We start from the raw sequence: 13,894 nt of genomic DNA, 5'->3' as shown, positions 1-13,894 counted from the left end.
AAAAACCAAAAAAAAAAAAAAAAACCCAATATACAGACATATGTACACTACAATTTTACCACTGGGAGCTACTACTACATTGAAGTTTTCATCTATTCATGATAACTAGAATCATATTAATACTTTTAAGACCCAACTGTAATATTGAGTTGGAAATGTCACCCCAGTCTGCCAAAGGCATAGACTCCAATTCCTAGCCTGACAAGCGCTTGGACTCCAACTCCCAGCCTGACAAGCCCTGACCCCTCCCCAGGGAGGGTCAGAACCACTCCCACAGGGTATTTAGGGTCCCGCTGGAAAAAGAAACACATAGTCATGATTTTGGGTTTGCGTGTGCACTTCCTCTATCTTCCCCCTGCTATGCTCTTGGCCACCCAGGACCGCCATCTATTAAACACCGGCATTTAATCTGGTTTAATCTGGTCTGATTAAAATCCTTTGCGCCAGGGGAGAGGCTCTGTTAGAAAATATTCCTAACACCTACTTTAAATTTTTTCACATAAATATTCCTGTATCTCAAAAAAATTTTTTTTACTTAAAAGCTATACATTCTTCCCTTGTACATCTAGTTTCCTTGAACATTTCCTGCAGATTGGGGACAATGTACCAGGATATATGCATACTTATCAAATTGTTTCCAGAGACTGAGTCACTTTTGATTCATCTAACTTACAGCTAGCAATGCTGTCATTAATACAGTGAGTGGGCAAAGCAGATATGTATAAAAACTGAGGACAGCAGACCGCTACTGAACTACTCACAGTGAGTCTGTTAAGTATGGCACCATGATGTGTTACTGCATGCTTGGACAAGACATACATATGAATACCTTTATTGAAGAGTCAAAGTTGAATACTGTGGAGATCTAGATGCATTTGTAAGAGAGACTATTCTACATAAACTTCTGATATTCAGCCCTGTGGCTATAGTTCACAATTCTACCATTTGTTGCTAAGCAGATCTGCACAAGATATACAGATCAGACTACCATTTCGTTCCACTTGAGAAACAAAGGGGACTCCAGTATGAAAAGCAACAAAAAGCATGATATTCTGAGGTCAAAACATACAAAAGGCAGCATGCTACCAACTCAAAACTGATGTCATATATGAGAAATATGTCTTTAGAAAGTATATTGAATCTCTAATGCAAATATATAAAACCCAGTCTGATAAATAGCCCAGGAAAGAAAGTAGTATGACACTGTAATGTGATGTGGGAGTCCCCTCTGTACGCTGAATACTATTGGTTAATAAAGAAACTGTCTTGGGCCTACACAGGGAATAGAGGTAGGTGGGGAAAACTAAGCTGAATGCTGGGAGAAAGGAGGTGGAGTCAGAGAGAAGTCATATAGCCCAGCCAGAGACAGATGCAGGAACTTTACCTGTTAAGCGACTGCCATGTGGCAATACACAGATTAATGGAGACTGGTTAAATTAAGATATAAGAGTTAGCCAAAGCCGGGTGGTGGTGGCGCATGCCTTTAATCCCAGCACTCGGGAGGCAGAGGTAGGTGAATCTCTGTGAGTTCGAGGCCAGCCTGGTCTACAAGAGCTAGTTCCAGGACAACTCTAAAGCTACAGAGAAACCCTGTCTCGAAAAACAAAAAAACAAAACAAAAAAAAAAAAGTTAGCCAATAAGAAGCTAGAGCTAACAGGCCAAGTAGTGATTTAAATAATATAGTTTTTGTGTGATTATTTTGGGAGTCTGAGCAGCCAGGAAGCAACAAGCATCCTCTTAACAGTAGTGGTGACTGAGAATAATTTTTTAAGAATTTATTTTATAAATGTGTGTGCACATGCTCATACACACAGACACACACACGCACACATGCACATATGAGTACAGGTATCTACAGAGGCTAGAGGGATTGGATCTTCTAGAGCTACAGTTTTAATAGTTGTGATCTATCCAACATGGGTGCTGGCACCTAACCTCTAGTCATCTAGAAGATCGACAAGCACTCTTAACCAATGAGCCATCTCTCTGGCTGCAAAATAATTTTAACAGAAATACAAAGTCAGGCTAATAGGCAATACACACACAAAAAGGTTATCTTAAACCTTATTGTAGGCCAGGGACATAACTCATTGATGACGCACTTGCCTAATATGCACAGGCCCTAGGTTTTGTCTCCAGCACTAAATAAAATAAAATAAAAGTTGGTTATCGCACTCTACATAAAAATGCAACCCATGCATCCTGACTTAGTTATATAGTGAGACAAAAGGGGGATGTTTTAGGAATATGGGGGAATTGAAATAGGACAGATACCATTGTAACATGAAATTTTGTTATTATATATGATAGTGATTTTGTAATCCTATTTTGAGTTCTTTCCCAAGGCAAAAAAAAAAACCCAACAAAACAAAAACCTTTTAATCTTAAACTTTACTGAGTAAGCTTGTTATTAATGATAATATATTCTAAAATCTATTTGTAGTCATTATAGCACACAGGAAATGAATGGGTAATTTATGTTTTTAACAACAGAGCTCAGCAGGGTGTGGTAGTGCATTCCTTTAATTCCAGCACTAGCAGATCTCTAAGGCCAACCTGTTCTACAGAGTAAGTTCCAGGATAGCCAGGGTTACTCGGAGAAACTCTGTCTCAAAAACAAACAAAAAACAGGAATTCTCATAGAGAGAGAAGACACATATATGAATGAAAAACATATATGAATGAAAACCAGAAAAAAACAAGGAAGTTAATAGGTGATACCAGATGAACATGTGTGTGTGTGTATGTGTGTTTCCTAGCTCTATCCATTCAGAGGGCTAAGAAACAATGGTAATCCTTGCAATGACCTAGAACTAGTTCTAGAATCTAAATACCATTCCTCAAGCAAAGCTTCACAAGGAGAGATGGCTTCTTCTAAAACTAAGGCGAGAAAAGGAAGATGATCCTAGAACATTCATTGTACACAAGTGATCAAAGAATGATAGGGCAAAATGACCTAGGATACACTTTAAAGGAAGCTCAGAATTTTTAATCTGGAAAAGTCACAAATGTTTCTGTCATGTGTTTTAGCCAAATAACTTTTAAAATGAGGCTTCCCAGGAGAGTAGAGGCAATTGCTTTGCAAAGGGCAGGGCAGCTTTTTGTTCCTGAACATGCCCTTTGTTGACTCAGGCTGGTTTGTTGCAAACAGCCACGGCTGTTCTTGGTGGGCAAAGCTGAGCTAAAGTTCCTCATGAAAAGTTTTACAGACAGACAATAGGGCAAATAAAATGTGTGTGAGCAGAGAATTCCTGCCCCAACAGCTGCTCATCACCAGGAGGAAGTTAGGTGAGTTTTCCAAGCAGAACATGCTGGTCCCAGGAGAAATACACAGCTTCAAAGAAGGGTTAGAAAAAGTGTGCACTAATGGATAGATCTAGAAAACACCATATTGAGTGAGGTAACCCAGACCCAGAAAGACAAATATAGCATGTACTCACTCATAAGTGGCTTTTAGACATAAAGCAAAGAAAAACCAGCCTACAGGACACAGCCCCAGAGAAACTAGACAACAAAGAGAACCCTAAATAGAGAACATACATGGATCTACTACATAGGAAGGTGAAAAAAACAAGATCTCCTGAGTAAACTGGGAGTTTGGGGCTCACAGGAGAGAGTAGAAGGGGAGAGGAAAGGAAGAGAGGGGAGAAAAATGTATAGCTCAATAAAAATAAAAGAAGGAAAAAAAAAAATAAAGGAAGCTCAGAGAAGGAAGTACCCTGTCCAAGGTCACAACACAAATGGTCAGTGGCAGCTGGTAACCAGGTTAGGCTTCCATGAGATACAGCACACATGCCTCTGCTAAGGTTCTGGGTCAGTCATTGGTAGAAGAGATGAAGACTACCAAGGGGCCCCTAAGGCCCAAAGGTCTGGAACTCCTGAACATAATAACAGAAGACATCCAGGTGAGATGTATTCAAGCTCCTGACAGACCCTGGACCCCATCAGTCCTTTTAGCTTCTGGTGCCTTCTGACTGGAGCACACTCTCTACAAACAATTATTAGCTTGTACTGGCTTCTGCTCAAAGGCCATCTTATCGAGGGTCTTCAATTACTACATACAATAAAATTAAAAAAAAATAGGACAATAAAGACTGTTCATTGAATTTTAAAGCAACATTTCTGTAAGATTAAGATTTTTTTCAAATGATGAAGCAGGGAGGCTATAGGAAAAAGGTTTCACAGCAAATAAAACTATCAACATAATGAAAACTGTGAGTATTTATCACTTTTCATTTCCTCCTGCACACAAGGCATTGCTGCTTCAACTGTACTTCATCACATGAGTTCAGGAAGAAAGAAGCTTTGAACAAGTAATCATCCCATTTGTTTCTGACTAGTGATCCTGAGAAAGGGTTTAAGAAAAAGATCAAAATTAAATCATTGCAATGAGTTTTGAAAAAGACTTCTAGATTCTAGCTTACACTCTAATCTTCTATTCAGATTCTTACAGCCTTATATGACCCTAAATATTTGATCTTAAATAGGAGCAGCAACAGAAGATCACAACAAACCACATAAAAAATACATTTTCTTATCTGTGCCAGTCTTACTTTTATCAAGAAAGAGTATTAAAGCATGTACAAACTATGAATGGAGGTTTTTCTCTAACTATAAGAAGAACGTGATGAACACAGTCACTCAAGATAGGTGCTATGGACTAGGATGGCCTCAGTTTGACTATTCACCACTTAATAATCTATGGGAGTCATAGCAGATTATTCAACCTCTTTGTACATCAATTTCATCATCTAAGATAAGGGAACTGTAGAATCTGTTTTAGGGTTGTTGTGAAGAGTAAGTAAGTTCAATAGAACAGATAATAGTTAAGCTCTAAGAAGAACATCTGTATATTTTAACTTTCCATATGTTACTTCTGTGTTTTTATTGTTATTATTTGACTGTTTGTCAGTTTTCTGACTGACCTGTGTCCCTATGGTTCTTATTACTGCTAGTACTATTATGACAACTGCTACCACAGCCAATTTTAATCTGCAGGTGATACAATTTGGCATTTGATTCAAGAAAATGAGGGCAAAGCAAATTACAACACCACACCACCACCACTTCTCAGGTTGAAAAACTAAAACTCTACAATAGTCCTTTAGTATCTCTCAAGCAGTTTTGTAAGTACTTGAAGAAAGTTAGCAACACACTAACAATTCATGACTCATTCCCAAAAAGAATCTGTGACCTGGACAAATTAACTCAGAAAAAAATGACATGTTCTCTTCCTTTATTAATTCACTCAACTTTATTAAAGTTTACTATGCACTAAAAATTAAGCTAAACACAAGAAATACAAAATGGAATAATGTCTATATCTTTTAAAACTTTGTGGGTTTCCTAATGATCTTTTTGTTTCTCTTTTCTTTTTCAGTACTGGGAATCAAGCCAGGGTCTTGTGCCCATTAGACATGCCCTCTAACACTGAGATCTATTCTAAATACCCCAAATGACTGTATCTATAAAGTAGAACCAGGTTCTAATGTCTGATATTGTCAGTGCACATACATGGTACATGGAAACATAAAAGAGAAACATGTGACATATATTGTGAAACACGAAACAGTAGGAGTTTTTCACAGAGATCAACCTGAGCCCTAAAATATACTAGCAGGTAGACAAGGACAGAGGGGGTAAAACCATGCATCATGGAGTAAAAGTCAGTGCAGGGCAGATAGCACTGTCCTACTATAGCACACAAACCAAAAGACACCCTCTGAAATTTATGGGTGGACACAGAACCTCTGGAACAGCCTCTGTTTACACAGCTCAGCTCTCCTCAACTCAACACAGGCCTCTTTTGTGGAGACAGGACAGGCAGCTGCAATTAAAACCAGCTCAGAGACAAATTTCTCACTTACAACACTGGGCGGCAGCAGTGGGCAATGGCTTCCTCTGGTTTTCTTCTTGACTAGAATACTAGAAGCAGAAAGGAGAAGAAAAAAATATATAGTAAGAGTTTCAAGTACAGAAGGGGGTGGGGATCTCTGCTACCTATAAAAAAATATTCAGTGCTTGACTGGGGTCAATTTTTTATTGAACATACAGAATTTCCCATTGCTATCCTCCCTGTGGGATTGTGGCTTAGGCTAGATCTCCAGTTATGGTGCTGGCTCAAAGCAGTACAGCAGAGGGACCATTCTGACCAAGAGCATGCCAGGAAGCTACAGAAGGCCTGGCCTTAGAGTGTTTCAAAGGGTTCTGTGCATGCTGGTGGTCAACGTAGAGATTTTACAAACCAAACGATAAAACTGAAAACCTCTATCAGCCTGTTTGCATATAATTGGGAAACAATCCTACTTCCCTTGCAAATGCTTATGGATATTGAAACTGCGTATCTGAGAGTATACAGCTGGACTTCAGATATATCTGGGAGTTCCCTCCCACTCTAGCCTCTCCAGGGCCACCCACAACCACTACAATGACAATACAAATGTACTGGGTACTGAGGCCATAAGAAAATTCTCTATAGGCATCCTCCTGATTGTTGACCTTCATCAGGCGATGAAAGGAGATGGAGACCCACGTTGGAGCACCGGACAGAAATCTCAAGGTCCAAGTCAGGAGCAAAAGGAAAGAGAGCGCGAGCAAGGAACGCAGGACCGCAAGGGGTGCACCCACACACTGAGACAATGGGGATGTTCTATTGGGAACTCACCAAGGCCAGCTGGCCTGGGTCTGAAAAGGCCTGGGATGAGGCTGGACTTGCTGAACATAGCGGACAATGGGGACTACTGAGAACTCAAGAACAATGGCAATGGGTCTCTGATCTTACTGCACATAATGGCTTTGTGGGAGCCTAGGCAGCTTGGATGCTCACCTTACTAGAAATGGATGGAGGTGGGGGTTCCTTGGACTTCCCACAGGGCAGGGAACCCTGATTGCTCTTCGGGCTGAGGAGGGAGGGGGACTTGATTGGGGGAGGGGGAGGGAAATGGGAGGCGGTGGCAGGGAAGAGACGGAGATCTTTAATAAATAAATAAATTAAAAATAAATAAATAAAAGAGAACAGATATTAAGGGGAAGTTTCGAGAGTGGGCAGAAATCAAAAAGATATAAACCAACAGATGTACACAGCTTAGACAGATAGTTCAGTTTGAGCACAGTGGAGGACTGGAAAGGTGTAAAGATCTGAGCCAGGCAGTCAAGGTGGTACATGCTTAATCCCTCCACCTAGCAGAAGGAATGAAGATATCATGAGCTCAAGGTAAACCTCAACTACATGAAGAGTTAGAGGTCACCATGGGCTACATGAAAAAGGTATCTGACCTTCACATGCTAACTTTGCCAATCATTAATAAGTTATGAGGTTCTGGGCAAGCCACAGCTAACCTGCCAATGAGTCACTCATCCAGTAAATATTGACTTAGCACCCACTGCTTGCAAAGGCTTGTTGGAAATATAGAGTTTAAGTCACAGTAAGGAGTCTGAAGTTTATGCTAGTGTATTGGGAGCCCCTCTAGCTTTAAATATAAGAGAAATATGATTTGGTTACTGTGTTGATTTGGATGAGCTGTCCCTATAGACTTGGGCATTTGAAATCTTGGATCCCAGTTGGTGGAACTGTCTGGGTAGGTATGAGAGGCGTGGCCTTGCTGGAAGGAGTATGTCACAGGTGTGTTTTCAAAAGTATATGTCATTCCCACTTAACTCTTGTTTGCTTTGAGTTCTGAGCTGTTCCTGTCACTGTGCCTGCTGCCCTGACTCCACACCATGATGGACCCTCATCCTCTAGAATAATAACTCAAATGAACTTTTTCTTCTCTAAGTCACCTTGGTCACAGTGTTTTATTACAGCAACAGAAAAGAAACTAAAACAATTACACTTTTAAAAGATAATAAGAGGGCTGGAGAGATAGTTCAGTGGTAAAGAGCACTAGCTGATCTTCCAGAGGACCCAGGTTTGTTTCCCAGAACAACAGCTCACAACCATCTGTAACTCCAGTTCTAGAGGAATCAACATTATCTTCTTGCCTCTCTGGGCATCAGGCACACAAGTGATACAAAAACATAAAATTAAAAAATTGAAATAAAATGACTATGCCAGCTGTTACAGGGATGAACTGTTAGGGAATTATGATGGGTTGTCCATTAAGATAATCCAGACAAAAGCTGGTGATTTGTATATAAATGAGAATTCAGTAGCAAAAGATATTTCAAGTAGTTGGATCCGAAACAATTTTTGTATAGAATGTATTTCACAAGCAGTAAACCATAATACAAATATAAGAAAATATTGATATTAATACTTCTAGTATGAGATATCAAAAGTCAAGCACAATGTATACAATAGGACTGCATTAGTAAAGCTGACAACCATGAAACTGCTCAGCAATCCAAGGCTGAACACTCACTCCAAAGTGACAGAGGACTCAACTATTAATTATAACCATTCTAAATAATGATGAGTGATTTTTTTTTATTCCATGAGTGATGTTTTACCGTTATGAGTATCTATGCACCACATGCATGCCTGGGACCAGCAGAGGCCATAGGAAGTCATCAGATCTCCTAGAACTGAAGTTATAAGTAGTTATGACCTACTATGTGGGTACCAGGTCCTCCAGAGGAGCAATCAGTATGCTTTAATAATGAGCCATCTCTCCAGAATCTCTTCAATACCGATGGTTTTTCAGGCAGGACATAGGAATAACAGAAAGAAGTCCCAAAATTTAAGTATTAAAGTAGAAGAAGTCACATGTAAGAGATCAGAGTAGATACTTTCAAGAAGCTGCATTTAATCAATCTTGTTTTAGGCCCCAAACAAGAAGTTAAAGCCCAGGGAACTATAACAAAATTAAGATTGTTTTAAAAGTATAGATGGGGGCTAAAGAGTACTTGCTGCTCCTAAAGAGGACCAGGGTTCGATTTCTAGCACCTATATGGTGACTCACAACCATCTACAACTCCAGTTCTCAGATATTTGATGTCTTCTTCTGACCTCCATGGGTACCAGGTATGCCCATGGTGTACATATATACATACAGACAAAATATTCAAACATGTGAAATAAAATAAGTCTAAAAAAAAGAATAAAAAGACAAGGATAAAGCCGGGCAGTGGTGGCGCATGCCTTTAATCCCAGCACTCCACTCGGGAGGCAGAGGCAGGCGGATCTCTGGGAGTTCGAGGCCAGCCTGGTCTACAAGAGCTAGTTCCGGGACAGGCACCAAAGCTGCAGAGAAACCCTGTCTCAAAAAACCAAAAAAAAAAAAAAAAAAAGACAAGGATGTGGTTCAGTGGTTAAAAACCTGTTGAGCAAGTCAAAGGCCCAAATTGAATCTTTAGCACTACACATAAATAAATACATAAATAAGCCAGATGCTAGCTGGCTAGCTATGGAAAAAGTAAATAAATAAAATCTATCCACAGCCTGGCATGGTAGTACATACTTAATACAGTCTACAAAAATCAATGGCAAAACAGTATACTTTAAAAATTTTTTTTTGTGTGTGTGTGTGTGTGTGTGTGTGTGTGTGTGTGTGTGTGTGTGTGTGTTTAACTAGAAAGGAGATCATGAGAGGAAATGGAGAACCTGGGAAGCTAAAGCAGGAGGACTATAACTAATTCAAGGCCAGCCTGGGCTACATGAGAACTTTTTAAAACATATTATTCTGTATGATAACTTAAAATTAAATTTAAAATGTATATTCTAGCAGGATGGTTCAGTGGGTAAATGCACCTGCATCTAGCCTATCTGAGATCAACCCCTGCCCCCAGTTGTACACAGCAGCAGGAGAAATTCAAGTTCTGCAACTTCCCCTCTGACTTCCAAATATATTTTGTGGTACACACTCATGCATGCACACATAGTAAATGTAATAAAATAAGTAAGTAAAATTTAAAGACTTATAAAGACAGCCAGATGTAGTAGCTAGCATATATCCAGAACTTGGGAGGCAGAGGAAAGTAGACTTCTGTGAGTTGGAGGCCAGCCTGGTCTACTTAGTGAGTTCTAAGTCAGCCAGAGCTGCAAACTAGAGCCTGTCTCAAAATAAGAAGAAAAAAAAGGATTTATGTGGTGGCATCCATAGGATCAAATATTTGAATGCTTGGCAAACAGTTGCTAGAACTGTTTGAGAAGGATTAGGAGGTGTGGGCTTGTTGGAAGAGGTGTGGTGTAGGAGGTCCTTCTATCTATGTGTTGCTTTCATTGGTTGAATAAAGAAACTGCCTTGGCCTTTTGCTAGGGTAGCACTTAAGTAGGCGGAGTAGGCAGAACTGAATGCTGGGAAGAAGGTCAGAGAGAGAGCCACCATGGAGATACCAGGTCAGACTCGCTGAATCTTTCCCAGTAAGCCATGACCTCGTGGTGAACATAGATTATTAGAAATGGGATAAATTGAGATGTGAGTTAGCCAATAAGGGGCTAGAGATAATGGGCCAAGCAGTAATTTAAATGAATACAGTTTTTGTGTGATTATTTCGGGTGTAAGCTAGCTGGGTGGCTGGGACAAAAAGCAGGCCCACTCATTCCTACAACAGAGGTGTGTCACTTATGGATGTACTTTAACATTTTAAAACCCAAGCCAGGTCCGGTCAGTTAGTGTCTGTCTCTGTCTCTGTCTGTGTCTCTGGTATCTCTCTCTGTGTCTCTCTCTGGTTCTGCCTCCAACTTGAAGATAAATTGTAAACTCTGAGAGATTCAGGCCCCAGCATATCTGTGATCTGTAGCCCTAGCACAATCCCTGAGAATCCTGGCTCTCAGCCCAGAGACAGTGAAAGAAACACACCCTGAATTTGGGACTTGCATCAGTGAAAGAAACAATTTTCCTTGAACCCAGAACCAAAGAAAAATACCCTGAGTCTGAAATCAGACTCAAAAGAGCACACTTTACCCCTAGAACCAGAGCCTGTCAAAGAAATTCATCCTGGCCCTAAAATTGGAGCCTAAAAGCTATTAAAAAAAAAAAAAAAAAAAAACACAGTTTGGCCCTAAAATCAGAGCCATTTCTGTCCCTGACACAAAACCAACCAATCCCTGAGTAAGGAAGTAGTAACCTCTAGACTAGAGATGACCATGACCTTTCCTAGATCTTAGCCCTGAGGGGGCAGCCAATCTCAAGGCTTGGGATTTCCCTCACCCCATGAGGGGGCAGCCATTCACAAACCTGTAGACTTGAAAATTTCTCTCACCCCATGGGGGACAGTCAATCACATTCCTGTAGGCTTGAAATTACCTAAGCCCTCTCCTCTATAAAAATCCCCTCCCCACACCACTCTGGGTCTCTCCTACTCTGTTCCTGTTGCTGCTATTGCTGTCATCACCACTGCTGCTGCTGCAGCTCTGGACAAACAGAGGGATCTAAGTTAACTTGCATAAAGACTCTTTGTTTTTACATTGGATCTGGTCTTGTGGTGGTAATTCAGGGATCTGAACGTTGCGCGTAATACTCTCAGCTACTGCTCCAGTGCCATGCCTGCCGGTCATCCACCACACTCCCCAACAGGATGAGCATGGACTAACCCTATAAAACTGTAAGTGAGCATCCAATTAAATCCTTGGTCATGGTGTCTCCTCACAGCAATAGAACAGTAACTAAGACACTAATGAAAAGCCAGGTATAGTGGTTCAGTAATCCCAGCACTTGGGATGCTGAGGCAGGAAGATCTCTTTAAATTGAAGGTCAGCTAGAACCACAGAATGAGATCCTGTCTCAAACAAACAAAAGCTCAATGTTGAGAAAGAGATAATACTTAATTCCACTCTATCCACTGGACAGTAGTTCCGACAGTGGTTCCAATGATGGGGAAAACCTTGTTAGCCAATTATCTTTAAGAGGTAGAGCCCAGGTAAGACATAGTTTTCTGGGACCCAAGGAAAAACCTGTGCAGCACTCAGGTGCTATCTCTCTGCACCATTCCTGCAGGACACTGCTGTGCTTGGATTTCTCATTTCCTGTTTTGTGAGTTTTCCCCTTATAATAAATAAAAATATAATTGTTGTAACCTTTGGCTAGCCTGGTTAGGTCAACATTCCAAGACAATACCCACAACATACAACAAAATTCAACCCTTATTGTTGCTGAGCGGTGGTGGCACACATCTTTAATCCCAGCACTTGGGAGGCAGATGCGGGTGGATCTCTGTGAGTTCAAGACCAGCCTGGTCTACAGAGGGAGTTCCATGACAGGCTCCAAAGCTACAGAGCTCTAGATCTTCTTGTGTCTGTCTCCAAAGTACTGGAATTACAGGCCTGTACTACTATGCCTAGGTAAGATATCTGAAGCATACACAAGGATGTATTAAGTCATATGTAAATATATATTTCAACTATCAATACCAGTTTTTCTTTCTTCTCCTCCTCTATCTATCCTTTTCTTTTAGGATACACAGGGGTATTTAACTTTTGACAATGACCTGCTGCTGTCATCTACAAATGCTGGACCTCATTCAAAGCTACGCTGGGACATGTGTTTGTAAGCTGCAGGTTAGACATGCTTTCTTTAGGATAACGGATCTATCTCCTCAAAAAATTATAACTTCCTTAGAATAAAAATAGTCAAGCTTTATTTCTTCAGTGTACTATAAAATTTATAATAATAAAATCCTTAGTTAATAATATGCTAATATGTGTTCACTAAATGTAGTAACATGTGTACCTCACTAATGAAAGATGTTGTTGGTAATAGAAAAAAACTACAGGGTAGGGGTGGGAGAGAAGAGATAACTGAACCATCTGCTCGATTTTCTGTAAATCATAGCTACTTTTAAAAATTAAGTCTGCTAAATAAAAATATATGCATAAAATTCAAATGTACAAAGATTTAAAGTTTGGAAAGAGAATAAAATAATATTTAAAGATGCAAAATCTAGCCCGACAGGGCGATGTTGGCACACTCCTTTAATCCCAGCAAAGGCAGATCTCTAAGTTTGATTTCCAGCATCCCATAGGGTGACTCCCAACTATTTAATTCCAGTTCCAGAACATCAGTGCTCTCTTCTGACTTCCACATACACCAGGAATGTACATGGTACACCACTACTATACATGCAGAAAAATATCCATACACATAAGTATCAAGAATTTGTTTTAAAACATACTATTGATTATTAGGGGATGAAATCAGACTAAATAAATTTGAATTCGACATTAGAAAAAAAATCAGAAGAGGAGCCTTTCAGACATAAGTAGATCATGATGGTAAGTCCTCTTATTAATGACATCTACACAGTGAGTTCCCAAACAGCCAGCACTACAGAGTAAGACCCTGATTCAAAACCATAATGCTTAAGATCCACATAATAAAGTATTATTTAGGAGTAAAAAGAAGGAATGATACATTCCACAACAATAAAATCTTGAAAACATGCTAGCTGAAGGAAGATGGTCACAAAGAATCCTGCATAATTCCATTTATGTAAAATGTCCAGAATATGCTATAGAAAAACAGAATTTAGTGATTGTCTATGGCTGATGAGGGAGAAGAATCAAATAAAGATGGTTAAGGGCACAAGATTATGTTATATTGTAATGAAAATGTTCAAAAGTGATTGTAGGGATATATGCACAGACAATGCAGCAAATATTCTAAAAGACACTGAATTGTATATTTAACAGGTGACTGCATGATAGGTATGAATTATGACTCAATAAAGGTGTTAAAGAACAAGGCAGCAGAACAGAAAATAAAGGTGTAAATGTAGTCCTTCTGATCCCTAGAAAGTGAACAGAAAGCAAAAGATTCACAGGGACAAGCATGATGGTATAGACATGAAATATCAACACCAAGAGGCTAAGCACGAGGCTCACCATGAAATCAAGGCCAGTCTGGGCTATGTGATGAGTTCAATGCCTTTTTGGGTAATACAGAAAGACTCTATCACAAAGAGAGAGAGAGACAGAGAGAGAGAGAGAGAGAGAGAGAGAGAGAGAGAGAGAGAGAG

General features: G+C 39.9%; 1 protein-coding gene across 1 annotated transcript in view; it reads right to left on the bottom strand.

Moving 5' to 3' along the window:
- The window catches only part of Unc13b (unc-13 homolog B), a 215,761-nt gene that overhangs the window by 138,280 nt on the left and 63,587 nt on the right, over positions 1-13,894 (bottom strand). Inside the window, exon 7 of the mRNA XM_013351859.2 lies at positions 5,869-5,926. Coding sequence (XP_013207313.1) covers positions 5,869-5,926 — 58 coding nt within the window. The remainder of the gene's footprint in view (positions 1-5,868; positions 5,927-13,894) is intronic.

This window comes from Microtus ochrogaster, linkage group LG5 (assembly GCF_000317375.1).
Source record: "Microtus ochrogaster isolate Prairie Vole_2 linkage group LG5, MicOch1.0, whole genome shotgun sequence".
Classification (NCBI taxonomy): domain Eukaryota; kingdom Metazoa; phylum Chordata; class Mammalia; order Rodentia; family Cricetidae; genus Microtus; species Microtus ochrogaster.
Note: the sequence above shows the minus strand (reverse complement) of the source record. Positions and strands in the feature narration are given on the sequence as shown.